Raw genomic sequence first — 18,828 nt, 5'->3', positions numbered from 1 at the left:
AACGACTAAGCTACTTTCTGTGATAATTGATGAAAGCCAAGCAAATAATTAATATATACAGAGCAACGCAATGGCCTAGCAATATATTAAACATAGCCCAGATGGAGGAATGGGCAGTCTTCGTGTGGGAAAAAAAGGGAAGGAAAAAAACGGAAAAGGAAAAGGAAAAGGAAACTCTAATAACCGATTCATTTCCGGAAAATCTTCGAACTAGCGTAAATAAAAAAGAGAAATCGGGAAATACAACATATGCATATGTATGTGAAACGGACTGAGCACACTTCCTCATCTTCACGGTTTACACTCGATGAATCCAATTTTATAGTTCGGGAATTAGTATTTCAAATAATCGCGAGCGGTCCATGGAACCCTAATGAGGCCTTCCAAGGTTCGCTATTTCGCTAATTCAGCTACACGGGCGCGTGGGCCGCCGGTCCAACCCTCCAGGGCTGTTTCGGAAGGCCATCTATCAGCCGTGGATCCACCACCTCGGGTTCTTCGGGTACCAAAGCCCCAACTTCTTATGTATTTATGGATGTATTTCCCAGGAGAAGGAGCCAATGGTTTCCTGAGTTCCCCAGGGCTTAAGAGTCTAGCTTATTGCATAAATTTTCACCCCTCTATTTTATATTTGACCGTTGCCGTCCCTAAGTCCCTTGCGGAAGTTACACGTGGCGTCCGTGAACTTGTATAATTCCAAGGAGAAATATAACCGAGAGATTCCAAGGTAAAGAAAGGGTAGGGGGAAATTTACGCATAAATGAAAAGAGTAAGTTAACTTGGGCACAGAACTCAAATAGCGAGAACGAGACTCTGTTCCTTGCAAGGGGAGAGGTGGCGTTATATCCAATCTCTACTTCTTCAATCGGCGATCCCGGAGCAGAGATTGCGTGGTCTTCGCTCTGTGTTGGGAATTCATAGTTCCATGAATTATACCCTGTAGTCTCAACAGATGACAAAAAAATGGATTCCAATCCTTCATATCTCCGTACGCCCTATCATAAAAAAAAGCACGGACTCGATCGGGGAGAACATCCAACCGTTGTGAGCGGACCAGCCGAAGCCGCACGAGGAGACATTCCGTAGGTGATGACCCTGCTGCGGGACCTACAGGAATCCTGCATTCGATGCCTCATTGTGGGACATAGGTTCCTAAATATCTCTCACTTGTTTGTTGCCACAGGGTATTTGTATTTCCATTTTGGGGCGGTTTTCTTTCTGTACTGTTGGGGCAACCCCCCTTTTCCCCCTGGCCTAGGCATGGCGGGATGTGATGGCAGAGACAACAAACACGTTGCGCATATGGCCCCTGAGGAGATAGACTGAATGGATTGGATTGCCTATCTGGAAGAAGTTGGGTCCGAACGTTGAGAACCAGTCAGCGAGATCCGTTCCGTGTGCATGAGCATTCCACAAGCATGTGATTTTAGGACTATGTTGAAAATCAGGTGAGTAATTGTACAATATATATATATAATTTTTTTTTTACCTCGTCCTTTAGAAACAGATTATAACAAGATGAACTAAAACAGATGGATCCCGGCCTTTAAAGTGAACCTGAAGCCTAGGGCAAAACCTTGAAATTGAGGCCAAGAAGTCAGAAGGTTCACTCGTCTAAGTCACATATATACAAACCACCAAACGCCCAGATAAGGTACCAGACGCTAGAAGAGACAATAAGAACCAAGAAAATAATACAATGAGTCTGGAAAACATAAAAAAAAAATAAAATAAACGCTTGCAAAGACAATAAACATTAATACAAAGCAACCAATAACCCGAAGTATTGAAAAACGGGTCACAAAACAAAGTTTAAACGGTCACGGTTTGCCCCACAAATTCAAATAAAAGAAGCGGAATTTTAGAAATTTGTCGATCATAGTCACGTAAAAATGGTTGAAATGTTTTTTTCGGAGAGCCGCGTTTCTCGGTGGAGGTCTCTCCCCGAATAGTTCCTGGATGGAGTCATCCACGCCAAGAACCATGGATAGGAGAAAGCGGGATGGGAAACTTTAGAAAATGCCCTTGACCGAGTTTCAGATGTGAAAATTTTGCTTTGAGTGCCCGGGGGGCCAAAGTATCGGGGGAGAAAAAAAGTAGGCAATTATCGAGCAGACGAGCAAAGTACACATTTGCCCACTACCACAATGAAGCGGTCGTGTGGGCCGTCGTTGCAAGTGCTATTGTCTTTTGTTCCCTCCATTTCGGTGCGGAGGAAGTGGGCGGCGGGATTGGAGCAAGTGGAATATATGTAGAAGTTTTTGAAAAAGTTGCACATTTCGATCCCATCGGGGGGGGGGGGGGGGGTTTATGAAATTGGCTGCGATGGCGAGAGGGAAATATAAGAGATGAAAATAAAAATCCAAGCTGTGTGACAGATATTGGAGTGTGATGGATGAGATATAGATATTCAGTAAGGAATTAGGAAAATATAGATGGAGGCTCGACGAGATATAAGAGTAGTTTGCTCTGGAGAGGTGGATGCCATGATGCCTAATGGCATGGGAATAGATAAAACAAAATAAATAAAAAAGATAAAAAGATAAAAAGATAAAACATAAAAGATTAAAGATAAAATAAAATAAAAATTAAATTAAATTAAAGCAAATTCAAGAAGAAATTTACTTCCATAAGGATGGGTAAAGATGCAGTATACAGTACTGCACGGCAACCTCCCTCCCCACCATCCCCACCCCCCCTAAAGACCCTTGTCAAGAAAGCGGGTCCTGCATAAGGAGAGGCTTTAATTTCTATGACCGTCGAGAGACATTTGTTTTAGGGTTTCTTTTTAGTTTTTAATTCCAAATTTTTGTATATTAATTTTTTGGGGCCAAAGCTTTTGTCAAGAAAGAGACGGGACGGGCATTACAGAACATCGGGTAGATGGGAGATCGACACGGTTCCTCGCAGCCGTTGATGCTTCTTAAATTCACACGTGGCGCTAGTCGGGATCTTCATGCATAAGGCAAATACCTCCGGCAGTCTCTTAAATCTCGTGTGAGAATTTAAGCCAAATTGTCACCTTGGCACTGCTTGTTCTCTTTTTCTTTTTTTGTAGAACCAGGCGAATACGGAGGATTTCTGTTGTTGGTAGAGAGTCTGGTGACGACAGTTGTAACATTGTGCAAGATTGGGCCCGTTAGGAAACCGGAAAAAGGACGTGTTGGGCAGTTGGACCCGGTGACAGGGTCCAATAATCAACCCGAAGGATTTTTCTTTATTTCTTCATTATTTTTTTTTTTCATAGAAAAAGAGGAGTTTCATGTTTGAGCCTCGGTGCCTCATAACAATCAACCTTGACAGATAACTCCAAGCCAAGGCATATGCAGATTTAAAAGTTATATAATGTGTATTTTATCATCTTAAAGTGAAAATTACCCTTATTCAAGAATCACACTATGAGTCGAGTACACGGCCATTATGCATAGAGCAAACAAAGACTTGCCAGAGGAAGACAACAAACTGTTCTAGGATCGTTCAAAGTAGTAGTGTCGATGACAGCAGACTAAAGGATCGGAGAGCTTATCTCCGATCTATAGTATACGGAAAAGGACTTTCCGTCGCACTCGTGCCATCTCTATGCCGCCAATCGAAAAGTCAAAAAGAAAAGGGGGCTTTATACAGGGTTGGAGGTTTTGTTTCGACCTCAGGATCAAAGACCCTGGAAGCCATGCCCCATAGATGAAACTTGATGCAATGGACACCTTTTATTTTTACCCCTTTCGAATATCTGTGGAAGCCGATCATCAGGCAATCTACATTACAAATACTCAATATCTGTGTGACAAAATCCATCCAGCACAAACCACCCCTTCTGCGGGTTTGCGTCGTTGTACCCGTTAAGAGACAACTTGCCTAACTGGGCAGCTGGTCTGGCGAAGAATTGAGACGGCCAGATCTACAGGCAGTACCAGGAGACCCTGGATTGGCAACCCCTGGTCGTTAAAACAGGTGATGGTGCGACAATGCCCCGGTTGCAGGGTCCACATACAGAACTTTAATTCAATGGACGATACATCCCTGGTACAATATATACAACTAGGATTGTACATGGATACTGAGGGTAGCCGGGATTACGCTGTAAAGAAAGGAAACAAAGGGAAAAAAAAAAAAAAAAAAAAAAAAAAAAATTGCAGCCTAAAATAAACTAAAACTAACCTCAGCTAACACCCAAACCTTTAAACTGCAGTCCAATAATAATGGTCAGCATGGCACCATATGGGGCATTATCCTAGTCTTCATCGTATCTTAAGACCATCGCGCTGTGGAGACCGAAAAAGTAGACATAATAGCCTGCCGCAGTATCCGGTATAGTATCCGGTATAGTATCCGGTGTAGCCTCAACGATGCCTAGTCATATATATTTCTAAATTGGGGTTGAACAGTGAATGGTATGTCGCACATGCCTTGACCCCTTAAACGAGTTATGGTTCGGCTTGGGCCGAGTTCGGACCCGAGTCACATGAGATCACATCTTTGATCCATTCCCCTTTTGGTCTAGTGTTTCCGATCGATATCTGAATGACTAAGACCTCTAAGAGCGGACCTCCCAGGCGGTACCTAGCAACGACGCTAAACCTACAAAGGCGATTTCAATCCCGTGATCTTGAAAACGAAAACTGAGACACTTCCCCCTCGCATTAACGATTCACACAGGGGCGATCTGACCTTCGAAATTTGCAAGCAGAGGCTATCCGCAGATTGAAATAGTGCAGCTGGGGTGCAGAAAGAGCCGCGCTGGTATTGGGGACCGAAATACAACCTGTCAACTCCACCATCCCACCCCGTCGTTGTGGAGACCAGCCGTCCACTCTCGACATTCGTGACCCGCCACTGCAAACTCCAACTGTTTATTGTTGCACTTCTCAACATCCCAGTGACCAGGCATCATGGGGTTCGGTCAGTTCGACACAATATGCGAGAAGGCGCCCGTGCCTTTGTGCTCCTTGGTGGGCCCGGCGTCGACAATCTCCGGGTCAACAGGCATCATAGCCAACTGCTATGCGCGGAATATTGAGGTTGCAAATACCATCATTTTCGAGGGGGCCGCGTCCTTTATGCACATCATGGCGCTTAGCATGACGGTGATCATGATCTTGCATGTTCGGTCCAAGTTTACTGCCGTCGGTTCGTCTGGCTCCCTATTTGCTGACAACTCGGCGCAAACCGACTAACCTTTTCACTATAGGCCGTAAAGAGATCATCACTTTCTTCTATATCTACCTAGCTCTGACACTGTTCTCTCTTCTCATTGATGCAGGTGTCGTTCCTCCAGGGAGCGGCCCGTTCCCGTACTTCGTGGCTGTCCAGAACGGCTTGATATCCGCGCTATGCACTTGTCTTCTCGTCAACGGGTTCGTCGGCTTCCAGCTGTACGAAGATGGCACAGCCCTCTCTGTGTGGTTGATCCGGGTCCCTTCCGCAGCAATGTTCGCTCTTTCGTTTGTGATATCGCTGGCGACTTTCAAGTCGTGGGGTTCGATGGGCCCCCATAATACCACTGGTTTGTTCGTGGTGTTATACCTGTTGAACGCCATCTCCATAGCTGTGTATTTGGCCATGCAATTTCTCCTAGTCTCGAACACATTGGATGATCGCTGGCCGTTGGGTCATATCTCCTTTGGTGTGTTGGTCTTCATCATTGGCCAGGTTCTTTTGTATCAATTCAGCGACGTTATCTGCAACAACGTGCAGCATTACCTGGACGGCCTTTTCTTCGCTACATTCTGCAATCTTCTCGCTGTTATGATGATATACAAGGTAAGTTCCTGTTTCATATTTCATGTTTGTGGCGTTGGTCTTGCTAACATTTCTTTTAGTTTTGGGACTCAATTACCAAGGAAGATTTGGAATTCTCAGTCGGCGTCAAGCCAAATACTTGGGAGGTCAAGGAACCGCTATTTGAGGAAGAGCGCCGAGCTACGGTCTACCCCGACAATAACTCCGAGTATGCGGGCAGCATGTACCACCATCGCTCTTCGGCGTACGGTCATCATAATTATTGACCATATGTCTTTATTTCTTCTCATTTCATTCATTCTAACGCTGTATATGTGACTATTAGCTTCATCATATCTTGTTTATCTCTTTTTCATACATATTCAAATGCTTCCACCATATTAGCACGTTAAAGCATCCTTTAGGGCATGGATATAAATTACTTCATCACATCATAATCACATTAATGATCGATAGGAGTACAATAATTGGATAATTGGGAGATCCTCCGCTTTTTGCTCTTCCGAGCTCTTCCGATCAAGGTTTGGCTTAGAGAGGACTCTACATACGTGGTGCCATTTACCACTAGTGGGATCGAAAGGATTCCGGTATGAACTCAATTTGCACTGTTGATATCTCGATCACACATAACTCCGTACATATCGCGCTCTAAACTGTGGTCCCGGAAAATAAAATGTTAATCCTGGTGTATGTCTCGGACTTCGCCTCTTCGTTTCAGCCCAGTGCTAAGTTCATTTCGGAAGAAGGTGGCGTCCGTCATCTTTGTCGAGGCCCTAGACCCCTGGACACAGGCTATACAACAAGATCTGTAGGATAATGTGAAATAAATGAAAAACTGGAAAGTGTTACTATGCATTATAATGCATCCTTCCGTGGCATTTTGCGGCGCTGCAAATCGGCCTGAGCAAATCCCGAACATCTCGGGGCCACGTCATCCCAGTTCAAGGATGTGATCGCTATTCCGTAGGCAGACGATAATTGATAGAGTAAAACAAGTGGTATATGTCAGCACTGCCACGTTCCACAACAAACCAAAGCCCACCGGGACGACTGCGGGCATGATAACTTAGAAAGGCAGAGTGGAGCAAATACGACGGCGACACCTCGTTCTGGATGTTGCGGGACGATCAAGGCCCGTTGGGGTTTTCCTTGCGTGCGGAGAATAAGTTTCGATACCATGGTAATCAGAATTTCGTGCATACTATTCGCTGGGCGCCAGGTGCAGTGCATACGACCGAATTCTAAGTAAGTGGTCTGCCGATCAGGGGAGGGGTCCCATGGGTAGAGTTCTTGTAGAACGGTAGAACGTTCTAAAGCGGTAATAAAAACAAGGGGGAATTGTGGAGCGGCATGTTCGAATCGAGATTTGCGATCTCAGTCAACGATGACAACGTCATCACCATCCATAAAGTCCCCATCCGTTTTGGATTTTGTGTCCCGTGTTGCCTGTGGTTGTTTGATATCGTCTTTCTTGGCCGGACCCGTGGACGAATCATACCAGCCCTTGTCTATTGACTTGACCAAGACTGCGCACGCTTCACTGAGCATTTCGAAAAATGCAGGATTCTCTTTGGACAGAAACATGGTGACATGGGCGTTGGTTTCGTCAGTAGCCTGATCGTTAACTGCCTTGGTCCACAAAAGCCCTGGGCTTTGAGATTCCTCGCCACGTTCCACCTCCGCTGGCAATGCACAGAATGTCCTATTCCTCGACCTGATAATTTTTTGACTAAAGGATGTTTTGTTTGCCGATGTGTTTTCCACCAGACTCGTCGCACCTTTTCCAAGGCATGTGTAGAAGTTCGCACACCCGATTCCACGTTCCTCCTTAACATTCGACAATCGCACGAGACGCTGGTGCAATTCCGACGTGCGCGTGAGACAACCGACAAACTCAAGGTGTGATGACACCCATCCAAGCCCGTCAGTGAGCTTCTGGCGCTGCGTATACATGGCTGCACCGCCAGCGGCAACAGCACCAGCCGCGCCGGCGAACATGGCATACTTACCCCATCGTTGCCAGGAAGGTGTCGCGGCGGCGTCGGGTGTGGAAGACGACACTTTGGGTGGCTCTTGTGGGGATGCATGGGTGGTCCCCTGGTTTGATGCACTGCCTTTTCCACTGTAACCGAATAATCCTGCAACCTCTGAGAATGTGTTGTAAGCGGTTGCAGCATTGTGGTAGTGTCCTTCTGCGCCGTACGATACGACTCCTGGTGCTATTCCCAAGAATGGAGTGTCGAATGCAAGCACGCCTTGTATATGGGGGAACATGAAAGTACCCGGCTCCACGACAGATTCGAGGTCGTCTGTGAACCCGGACTGTGTATTTGTAGTCGGATTCCGAGGAATTGGTTGTTCCGCTGCCAGCATAAGGAGAGCCTCTGCTGCCACTATTCCTCCCATTGAGTGACCGATAAGAACAACATGGACAGAGGGATCGACGGTAGGCGATGCGGTATGGTTGGCGACTTCGAGATCAATCACAGTATCTTGTAGCCTGCGAAGAATAAGTATCGTCAGTTAGTAAAGCTCGTATCCATTCACATAAGGGACTAGACCGAGTCTTACCAATCTCGCAATCTCGCCACGCATTCTTTCAAGTCACCTTTGGTTTCATACTTGGGGTAGACAGCAGTGACGACCTCGACCGCAGGAAGTGCTCTGCTGGCGTGGGCCCGCAAATGTTGAGGGAACGTGCCAAAAGTATCATCGCCGCCCTATAATCGGAGTTGGTCAGTCAACGTTTCTAGACCAAAAACAAATCTCTTTAAGTTGAAATCTGTAATTCTTTGCGAGTTGGCCAGGGCTTGAGTAAGCAGGCATTTGGCGTACCTTGAAGCCGTGAATAAAGACGAGTAGCAGAGTTTTCCTCATTTTGAAATTCTCAGACAGCCATGTTCATAAAATAAACATACGGAGTGATTCGGCCAAGCGGAGGAATCCGAGACTCGACTTGGTCCCAAGGTCAGAGCTGTTGATTTTAATTACGTCATTATGGTAATCACGTGGCAGAGTGATATGCACAGGTATTAGAATTGGTTCAAAGGTTCGGATTCTGTGAATATATTGTGGATTTTACTCTGGCTGGGGGATATGTCTCCAAATTGAATTTTCTATTCATTTGACTTTTGGATGCTGCAAATTATATATCCCGAAAGACCACACTGACCCAAACGCTTGCATTCCAACTTATAAACTCCAATTTGACCCGGATATCCAGCATATTTGTCTCATTCCCAACGCCACATTAAGACAATGCTTTCAAGTTCGTGGCTGAACCTCAGAGTTAACCCCAAGAACAATTGGCTGACCGTTTTAGTGTGAAACGGCACATTCGGTGACATGACCAGACCGCAAGCTTTCCATGCCACTGTTGGTGTTTCCAATAGCATTGCCAGTTACCGAAGAGGTGCAAGGTTCCTTTGTATTCGGTGGTGGGATAGTTTTACCCGGAGCGGTGCTAACAAGCCCCTTGGATACAGCAAAGCAGGAGGAGCGGTCGTGATTAAGGTTCTCGCCATAGAATTCATCAAGAATTGGATGAAGCATAACAGTCTGCTTGTGAATGGTGACAACTGAGTTGGTTGGGACTGACACCCAATTGTCTGTATGTAGAATTAGTATAAGTTCATAGGTATTGGTGGTGGTGGGGGGCGGGGGGAGAGGGAGAGAGAGAGAGAGAGAGAGAAAGGGTTCTCACGTCGTTCAAAGGTGATGGGCTCACTAGCCACGAGGACAATATCGGCACCTTTATCGTGTCGCTCCATCTTGAAGTGTCCTTTCGTTTCACCTTCCTTCCACTTGGTACCAGAAGAGAAATACAAGCTGGCAGGCTCGTCCGTTTTGCTGCTAATGTACCGAGTGCAAACAACAGTATGGCCATCTGTCACAGCAAAGTTCAACAAACTTCGAGTCTCAACTCCGGTGACATTATATTTCTCTGGAATTTCTTTGACCATTTCATTGATTCTAGCAATGGTCTTCATCAAAACTCGACGTAGAAGAGCCTGTCCGAATCCCTCAGGACCGGGGTCAGAGCTTGGATCGACTCCTTCTTTTTCTAACAGGTCAAGGAACAGGGCGAATGCCCACTCACTGTCGGTGCCACCTTTCACACCTAGGTACCACTTATCGGCAAGTGAACTCCCCAGCGTACGCTTGATGTAGCTCCACCCGCCGATACCACCATTGTGCATCCACATTAGGGACTGGTGCTGGAACGGGTGGCAATTGTTCTCGGCAAGAGCGCCCTCAGTTGTTGCGCGCACATGCGCAAAAATCAGATCTGAGCATGTTTTTGCAGCGAGTCGCTCTAGATTCTCACAGTTCCAGGCGGGCAGTGTTGAGGTAAAGATGCAAGGTTCTGGTCCAAGCTTGGGATCTGTGTAGAAACCTACACCAAACCCGTCACCGTTGACAGGACGGCGATTGTCCTTGATATTACATGTTAGTGGGATGTGATACGCTGACCACGTGGGTCTGACCCAGCGAGATGAGATAACCTACCAGTCTCAGACGTGAATCGTATGATTGAGTAAGGATTGAATGACTTGGCTCGGTTATCAGCTTGCTGAGACGAATCTCATTTCGCCCTTTGTATATCTTATCGAGATATTATTAGCTTTGGGCCCAATGTTTGGAGGGATGGGCCATACCAGGAATCGGCACATGTTTGATTTGGATCAAATGCAATTGGAATGACACCGTATCAAATCCCACTTCCAACTTTACTAATAACTTCAGGATGTACTCCAAACTTGTAGTTCCAATAAGGGTTCAAAGGATGTATGGGGGTTGGGACGGATGAAGAGTCACCGCCTGTTGGGAACCGGTGAGATGTCCAAACGTCAACCACGATCTTGTAGCTCAAAAATAATGTATTCAAGCTGTAATTTCGCCACGGGGTTACAAGAAGGGAAGATTGTTTTTATCGAAATCAGCACAAAATCAACACAAAATCAACACAAAAGAATAAAGTCACTTCCCTTGCACATCACGTCATATTTCACGTGACGTGGTATTACGGGAAGCTACGCGGCTACTTGCGCAAGTCACGGGGACTGGCTTGATGTCACATGTGCAGTGGTCCGGTAATCTACGAGGCTATCACTTTTATTTTCAGTTCTATTGAATGCTACCACAACAATAATGAGTGGGAGGATACTCTCCCATCGGCTAGGACCGCTATTGCGGAACGGTCACCTAACTCGCCATATTCATAATGCAGGCTCGAGGACCGGCGGCCTGCTACGCGCAGATGGTGGCGCTGCTCTTAGAGGACGCGCATGGCCAGTGGGCGCAAATGCCATCCACAATGTCCCCGCTGTTCGATCAATTTCATTTGCTCGCATGCTTCCGAAGCTGGCATTGAAGCTTGTCAGGGTTCCGGCTATGTTCGGCGGTGCAACAATCGCGGGTCTAGCTTATTTCCAATATCAAGCAACTCGTATGTCTCTTGTGAATGAAGCTCGCTACAGGTGGAATATTAAGCTGATTTAATCTCACAGAGGCCGGTAACTATGCGATGGATGTCTTCAGGCAAGCCTCGGAGACGGCGGGGAACACAGCTTCGACCTTGTTCCAAGGACTGCAGGACATGGCAGATCAGACACAACGCGGGTGGAATAAGACGACCGAAGACATCGAAATACCTGACTTGCTGCAGAAGGTGTTACGTCTCGACGAGGAGTCTGAGTCTCGAAAGGGCGATTCATCTGGTGGAGGCAAAAAGCCAAAACAAAGTCGGGCTGGTACTGCTGCCGCTGCCGCTGCTACTACTACGGCGTTTGGATATGACCAATCCGGGGAGGAAGATTTACGGCCGGGGAGAGATGCTGCGGAGGATGACCAAATGATGCTGCTCACACGCAAAATGATCGAAATCAGAAATATTCTCCAGACCATCGGCCAGTCCGGCACGCTTACTCTTCCGTCGATCGTCGTGATTGGATCCCAATCGTCGGGCAAAAGCTCAGTTCTTGAGGCTATCGTCGGCCATGAGTTCTTGCCCAAGGGCTCGAACATGGTGACTCGGCGGCCAATCGAGCTCACGTTGGTCAACACCCCCAACGCCCAGGCGGAATACGGTGAATTTCCGGCCCTAGGCCTCGGAAAGATCACGGATTTTTCTCAAGTTCAGCGCACACTCACAGATCTGAACCTTGCCGTTCCTGAAAAGGATTGTGTCACAGACGATCCCATCCAGCTCACGATATATTCCCCCAACGTTCCGGATCTATCTTTGATCGACCTTCCGGGATATATTCAGATTGCAGGCCGAGACCAGCCCCCAGAGCTCAAGCAAAAGATTGCCGATCTTTGCGATAAATACATTCAGCCGCCAAATGTCATTTTGGCGATCTCGGCCGCCGACGTTGACTTGGCAAACTCGACAGCACTTCGAGCCAGTCGTCGAGTAGACCCTAGGGGTGAGCGGACTATTGGCGTGATTACGAAGATGGACCTTGTGAGCCCTGAACGTGGCCACGATGTCCTTTCCGATAAAAAATACCCCCTTCGGTTAGGTTACGTGGGTGTGGTTACCCGGGTTCCTCAGACAACAGCTCTCTTTTCTAGAGGCTCTGGAAACATTACCAGCGCCATTCTCAAGAATGAACATGCCTACTTCTCTGCGCATCAGAATGAATTCGGACCCCACTCTGACGTCTCAGTTGGTGTCTCGACACTGCGGAAAACGCTAATGCAGGTTCTTGAGCAGACCATGTCATCTAGCCTATCTGGAACCAAAGATGCCATCAGCCAAGAGCTTGAAGAGGCAACCTATGAGTTCAAGGTTCAATATAATGACCGACCTTTGAGCGCGGAGTCCCACTTAGCTGAGAGCCTCGATGCTTTCAAGCACTCCTTCAAGGCATTCGCGGAGAGCTTCGGGCGACCGCAGGTTCGGGAGATGCTCAAAGCAGAATTGGACCAGCGGGTCATGGACATTTTGGCGCAGCGCTACTGGAACAAGCCAGTCGATGACTTGGACCCTCCACTGCTGGAATTAGATCCCCTCAAGGACCTCCCCAAAGCCGATCCCGAGTCGCTATATTGGCACCGGAAGCTTGATGCCTCTACCTCGTCATTAACAAAGCTTGGAATTGGTCGGTTGGCTACGACTGTTGTCGCCAATGCTCTCAACAACCATGTGGACTCGCTTCTAGCCTCGTCTACGTTCGCCTCTCACCCTGGTGCTCACAAACAGATCGTCGACGCATGTACCAGCATCCTAAATGACAAGTTCTTCAGCACCAGCGATCAAGTCGAAAATTGCATCAAGCCATATAAGTTTGAGATCGAAATCGAGGATCCTGAATGGACTAAAGGCAGAGACAACATGGGCAAGGTTCTCAAGGAAGAGCTCAAGTCGTGCGAGTTGGCCATGAAGCATGTGGAAGATATTGTTGGAAAGCGAAAACTTAAAGACGTTATCTCATTTATCGATAGAGTGCGAAAGGGCGACGTAGTACTAGAGGGCAACGGCGAAGGTGGCGCGGGTGGTTTCAGTGCCGCCTTGTTGGAGAGAGGTTGGTATTTCCCTCTTTCTTCTATTTACAGACACTAACATATATTATCTAGGACGAGAAGGCCTCTTCCTTCGGGACCGAGCGGATCTTATCAAGATGAGACTGCTCGCCGTCCGCTCCAAGCAATGCGCAACACAAAAGAACAAGTACTACTGCCCAGAGGTCTTCCTGGATGTTGTGGCAGATAAACTCACCTCCACCGCCGTTCTATTCCTCAACGTCGAGCTCTTATCTGAGTTCTACTATAATTTCCCACGTGAGCTTGATTCAAGACTTGGACGACACCTTTCAGACGCCGAGGTTGAGCGGTTTGCCCGCGAGGATCCCCGCATCCGCCGTCACTTGGACATCATCCGCAAGAAGGAGCTGCTAGAGCTGGCTCTGCAGAAGATCGAAGGCATCCGACAGCTTGACGGCCGCACCCGGAAATCAGAGCGTGCGCCTCCTGGAAAGGAAACGCGAAGCCGTTGGAACCTTTTCTAGAATATCCGATGTTTGGGCTTTCCGACTCTTCCCCCTTATTGCCTATGCGAACCACTCGTTTCTTTTTTCCTTCTCAATCTGGAGTTTCGATACCTCTGCTAGTGTTCTCATCACTCTCTTTATCATGTTTAGCCATCTTCTCCTCTTACCCCTTCCTCTTGGGCTAGTATGTATCTCTAAATGTTTTGAATCAATGTACATAGTTCTCGGCCGTTCATCCCAAACTCGATAATCTACTCCTTGGATTATTCTTTCTACATTCTTGATCTGTAGAAACCCTCGCTACCCCGGAAGTTCGGCTGGCAAGTACCTGGCCTACATATGAACGTATGAGGATTCCTATCAAAGGGCTATATTACACGAACACTATGAACTCTATGGACAGTGCTCCTTGTCCCCAGTCAGTAATCATTTTCTTGATCTCCTCCAGATCATGAAGAATGCGTACCAGGCTATTACCATAGCGATTCCAAAGATATTATCTGCCATTTGATTCCAACAAGAGGCCGTCCAAGTCATGAGACAGCGGTACGCAATTTGTGAGGTTGTAAGTATCGGTCATGCGCTTTTGAGCACCATATTCTCCCTTCCATTCATCATAATTAAGCTTTGCTAGGCTCATAGGCTCTGCCCGCCAAGTTGGACTCCCTGGTGGAGGGTCGGCTTTTTTGAGAAATATAGTCTGCGGCACTAGACCAGCAAGCCTTCTGGATTCGGCGAGGAGGTTTCCTATTGGGTTAACAAAGTTCATATCAGGCATAGAGATATTTTGGGCTATGCAAGTCTATAAAAAGGAATGGGATGGTTTGTACTTTGTTTATTCTTCTTTCACGGTACCCCTGTTATTGTTCGACTATTTCTATTTGTAGTCCGATAGATCCATAGGCCTTTGATAATCCATGCTATTTTGTGCACAATTGACGGTTCTTTCATGATATTAGTTGTGATGTCCTCGACAAAGGCGCAAGTCCCCAGTAACTATGGGATTACTATTTAAACGGTGACTTGTCCACAAAACTCCAGGGCTACCTAGGACAATAGCACAATAGAACAATCGCAATGTCAATAGTCCCGAGCTCTTCCACCGAGGCATATTTGCCGGCTTGTAATGGCCAAGTGAACTTGAGGGATGCATATACTTGGAGCCTAACACAAGTAAGTGGCTGCAACTATGAACCGGTCCACCTCCCTTTTTTTTAAAAAAAAAAAGATAACTAACTAAAGCTACCTAACTATGCTTAGATCAAAGTTTTCATGATCGAGATTATAGACAAGCATTCCACCTATGGAGTCGAACGAAGGGTCGTATCAGAATTGAAAAGACTACGCACCGATATTCTCGATCTCAGGTGAGTTGGATGTCCGCTAGACTTTGTGTTCTGTCAACTAATCGGATGCTTACAGTGAAAATGGGACCAGATATCAATCTGAACCCTCCTCCCCCCAGGCGATTTCGAGGATGGTTAACCCAGCAACAGCCAGCGAGGATGAATCATACTTCTTATTAGATAAATTGACGTATGGAGGTGTTTCATATTGGAGCTCCTTTGACCTTCTAGGTAGGTTCATTTCCCTTACTGGACCAGCACCCCGAGGTACTACACGGGACAATTTCTACTTACCTCTAACACTAATGTACATCAACTGGTATCGCAGAATAGCTCCGATGGCCTCGTCCGTGTATTCGTGCGTCTGGGCAGAGCAAAAGGATAAGCAGAGCCGCTTTCACCTAGGATGATCGCTCGCGGGGTATCGCAATCCAGAGGGGCTGGGCAACCGCTGGGTCAAAATTCTGCAACGAGCTCGTTTCAATCTTCGTGATCAAAGAACTGACACAGCAGGAATAAAATTCGAGTTTACAACTTTAACGGGTCGAGGAAGCCATGCTATTCCTTTTGGAAACTGCGCAGAAACCTATCCTCTCGTGAATGTCCTACGGTGAGTCCATGCCTTTGAGATCCTGTACGTTCTGTGCTAACGAATTAGGAACCGTACCCCTAGTGAGGAGGTGTATAGCTTCGGTGATGCTTAGCAGACTACCCAAAGAGGGCCTATATAGCCACTTGCAAGCATTGGATGCAATGACTAAACCTTGCACTAATTGTCAACAGGTGATAACCTCGTGGGGCGGGAAAGTAGAGAACTTCATCACAGATGATATGTCAGAGAAAAGTACCATTTCAACTTTTAAGGTGCAATCGCCTACATCACCTGACCCGGGAGCATCTGGATCGAAAATCGTGTTAGCAGCCTGTCCTAAACGGGCTTCTCCAGCAGACAACGATGAACCTGCGGCGAAAAGGGCTAGAGGCCCGGCACCTAATTCTCCTAGAAAGCCATCTTATTTGGTCAAGGGAAAAAGGCAAACAGAAGTGAAGATGTAGAGAGATGTGTAAAGTTTTTAAAGTACTCTCGTTTTTTTAGATATCTATATATATATATAGGTAAACTCTGTGAAGCTCTGATATTCAAACCAAATAAATGTGATTATCTGAACGAATATATACTGTTCTTAATATCCTTAATTGACTTCAATTATCGAGCTTTTATAGTACTAAGTTTACTATATTCTCCTCTTTCCTTTCAGTATACGCATCGAGAAAACATAGGGAGGTGTGCAGTTGGGAAGTGCGCGTACAGAGCGTGAGAACGCACACACAGGACGGGGATGGAGATATGTGATGTTGATCCGCAGAATAGAGAAAGGAATGTCGTCCAGCGATCAAGAGGTGGAATCCAAATATGCAGTGTGATAGCGCTACAATATCCGAGGAAGAAAAACACCTCATAGTTGGAAATGACAGATTCAATACAACAATCCCAGACCCAGTCTATATATTCCTATAGCGTACAGTACAGTCTTGAAAATCGGAAGCGAAACAAAGAAGACGCGAATAAATGCTTTTGTCTCAGGCCGGAACCAACTGCAGCACCAAAAGTGTGTCAAAAGAAAAAGACGGAAAATGGATATGTCTATCACGGTCACAGGTGCAAAGAGAGATAAAAGACAAGGATAGTGGGGGATGGCATAAGGGGGGGGGGGGGGGCGTAGCGGGATACATTGCACAGTCAATGTGTCAGGAAAGGCATTGAATAACCAAAAGAAAGAAGTAGTGTGGCTGGCGATATTACAGAAGATCATCGAAACCGGGTGTAGATGTTTACTCCCGGGAGACATCACGACCGAAGAGACGAGCCTTGACCCAGTCGACACAGACAAGGACACGGTTGCGAGCTGGATTATATGTTAGTGGTGAATCTCAGTCAGTATTGGATAGAACGTGGAACTTACTGCTGAAGCACATGCTCAGGTAGGCACTGCGCCAGAACAGGTAGGTCATAGTACCACCGCTGGCGATGTTGCCGCTCAGCCAGCTGATATCGGCGACGGCACGCTCCTTACCGATGTAAGCCAAGGAGCCCTGGTGCGAGTACTGGAAGGGACCGATCTGCTTGTTGCGGCGGAGCTGCTTCTGGCGCTCACGAATCTCGTCGAAGATCTGGTTGCGCTCCTCGTCGCCCTTGGCCTGGGACTGACGCTCTGAGAGGGCCTCCAACTCTTGCTCGAGGGCCTCGGCCTTGGCCATGGTGTTGAAGAGGCGACCCAAGAAGGCACCCTCCTGACCAGCAACCTGGGCGGTTGGGGCGTAGTTGGCAATGGCGCAGTCGCCGACGGCCCAGACGTTCTCGGTACCGTTCACGACGAGGTATTCGTTGACAGCGAGACCGCGGCGGGACTCGGCTTGAGCGGGGATCTGGGACATGAGGTCACGGACGACGCTGCGGACAGCGTTACCGGTGGCCCAAACGAGAAGACCGTAGGGGATAGTCTCAAGCTCCTTAGATCCATCGGGCTTGGTTACCTCGGCCTGGATGTACTTGTCAGTAACCTTCTTGACCATAGTCTTGGCGCGGATGGAGATCTCCTCCTCCTTGAAGGTCGATTCGGTGTAGTCAATCAGTTGCTTTGAGAACATGGGAAGAACGTTGGGCAGGGCCTCGACGAGAGTGACGTGGAAGTTGTCCTTGATTTCGGGAATCCACTTCTTCAAGTCATCGTTGAAGAAGTCCTTCAGTTCACCGGCGAATTCAACACCAGTAGGGCCACCGCCCACCACAACCATGTGGAGCAGACGCTTGACCTCTTCCTCGGTTTGATCCTTGAAACAGGCAGTCTCGATACAGTCCATAATACGCTTGCGGATGTTCTGGGCGTCACCGACTTCCTTCAGGAAGCAGGAGTTCTCACGAACACCGGGAATACCTACACGGTACACAATTAGTCCCAAAAGTGCATCGTTTCAGATGCGAGAGAGGATCTCACCAAAAGTCGCGTTCTCGGCACCAACACCGATCACAAGCATGTCGAAGGGAACCTCTGTGTGCGAGATATCACCCTTAATTTCCGAATCATCACTGATGTATACAACCCGCTTCTCATAGTCGATCTTGGTGGCCTCGGCTTCGTAGAACTGGACACTGGCCTTCTTGTGGCGCAGGATATTTCGGATAGGCTCCATGATCGAGCGGTGCTCGATCAGACCGGTGGTACATGAGGGCAGCAAGGGAGTGAACAGGAAGTAGTTACGGGGGGAGACGACGATAACGTTGTAGTTCTCGGTGTCAAGCTTTTTTAGAAGGGAAACGGAGCCCCAGCCAGTTCCTGAACGAACATAGTCGCGTTAGCGACACTTTGGCCGTAGGCAATCAACGATCGCGACCGACACATACCGAGAATGACCAGAGTCTTCTTTGATGGGTCAGGCGCGGCCTGGTCCGGGGGTTGACGGAGTTCGAAGATGCTGTATGCGACAGTACCGGTCAGACCAATGGCAGAGAGCCAGGTCAACCGCCAGGCCCAACGCAGAGCTCTGAAACGCTTCTTGGGCTTCGGAGCGGGCGAAGGAGCAGCATCAGCGTAGCCACGACGAGCGATACGCGACACAGACTGGGTAGACCGCATCGGCTTTGCGCGAAGGGCCAGCTGCGATGTCGACATCGACCTGCGCGTCATCGACGACAACTGCATGATGGACGGAGCCATCTTGCGAATTGCTAGCGTGGTGCCAGCCAT

The 18,828-nt window shown here is 47.6% G+C and overlaps 7 protein-coding genes across 7 annotated transcripts; 3 read left to right on the top strand and 4 right to left on the bottom strand.

The window, feature by feature from the left end:
* Positions 1-4,889: 4,889 nt before the first annotated feature.
* On the top strand, positions 4,890-6,005 carry N7537_001492 (chitin synthase export chaperone; the record flags this gene model as incomplete). The annotated part of the gene is made up of 3 exons (XM_056892550.1): positions 4,890-5,127; positions 5,189-5,760; positions 5,820-6,005. 3 exons carry the CDS (start codon positions 4,890-4,892, stop codon positions 6,003-6,005), a joined length of 996 nt encoding a protein of 331 aa, XP_056757545.1.
* Positions 6,006-7,113: 1,108 nt separating this feature from the next.
* Positions 7,114-8,616, bottom strand: N7537_001491 (esterase/lipase family protein; the record flags this gene model as incomplete). Its single annotated transcript, XM_056892549.1, has 3 exons — positions 7,114-8,239; positions 8,311-8,459; positions 8,575-8,616. The coding sequence occupies 3 exons, from the start codon at positions 8,614-8,616 to the stop codon at positions 7,114-7,116; spliced, it is 1,317 nt and encodes a 438-aa protein (XP_056757544.1).
* Positions 8,617-8,882: 266 nt separating this feature from the next.
* N7537_001490 (glutamine amidotransferase subunit DUG3) lies at positions 8,883-10,438 on the bottom strand. Its single transcript, XM_056892548.1, has 4 exons — positions 10,398-10,438; positions 10,249-10,344; positions 9,443-10,175; positions 8,883-9,347 (listed from the first exon to the last, which is right to left on the bottom strand). The coding sequence occupies exons 1-4, from the start codon at positions 10,410-10,412 to the stop codon at positions 9,058-9,060; spliced, it is 1,134 nt and encodes a 377-aa protein (XP_056757543.1). The 5' UTR covers positions 10,413-10,438; the 3' UTR covers positions 8,883-9,057.
* A 452-nt stretch (positions 10,439-10,890) lies between these two features.
* Positions 10,891-13,754, top strand: N7537_001489 (dynamin-related GTPase MGM1; the record flags this gene model as incomplete). Its single annotated transcript, XM_056892547.1, has 3 exons — positions 10,891-11,188; positions 11,250-13,271; positions 13,324-13,754. 3 exons carry the CDS (start codon positions 10,891-10,893, stop codon positions 13,752-13,754), a joined length of 2,751 nt encoding a protein of 916 aa, XP_056757542.1.
* Positions 13,755-14,232: 478 nt separating this feature from the next.
* N7537_001488 (uncharacterized protein) lies at positions 14,233-14,514 on the bottom strand (the record flags this gene model as incomplete). The annotated part of the gene is made up of 1 exon (XM_056892546.1): positions 14,233-14,514. The coding sequence occupies one exon, from the start codon at positions 14,512-14,514 to the stop codon at positions 14,233-14,235; it is 282 nt and encodes a 93-aa protein (XP_056757541.1).
* Positions 14,515-14,813: 299 nt separating this feature from the next.
* On the top strand, positions 14,814-16,138 carry N7537_001487 (uncharacterized protein; the record flags this gene model as incomplete). Its single annotated transcript, XM_056892545.1, has 5 exons — positions 14,814-14,909; positions 14,997-15,103; positions 15,159-15,444; positions 15,520-15,692; positions 15,790-16,138. The coding sequence occupies 5 exons, from the start codon at positions 14,814-14,816 to the stop codon at positions 16,136-16,138; spliced, it is 1,011 nt and encodes a 336-aa protein (XP_056757540.1).
* A 777-nt stretch (positions 16,139-16,915) lies between these two features.
* N7537_001486 (uncharacterized protein) lies at positions 16,916-18,828 on the bottom strand (the record flags this gene model as incomplete). The annotated part of the gene is made up of 4 exons (XM_056892544.1): positions 16,916-16,989; positions 17,047-18,018; positions 18,079-18,417; positions 18,486-18,828. 4 exons carry the CDS (start codon positions 18,826-18,828, stop codon positions 16,916-16,918), a joined length of 1,728 nt encoding a protein of 575 aa, XP_056757539.1.

The sequence above is a fragment of the Penicillium hordei genome (assembly GCF_028827395.1).
Source record: "Penicillium hordei strain IBT 12815 chromosome Unknown utg000001l_segment0_segment0, whole genome shotgun sequence".
NCBI classification, from domain to species: domain Eukaryota; kingdom Fungi; phylum Ascomycota; class Eurotiomycetes; order Eurotiales; family Aspergillaceae; genus Penicillium; species Penicillium hordei.
The sequence above is the reverse complement of the archived record's forward strand: the minus strand, read 5'-3'. Positions and strand labels throughout refer to the sequence as shown.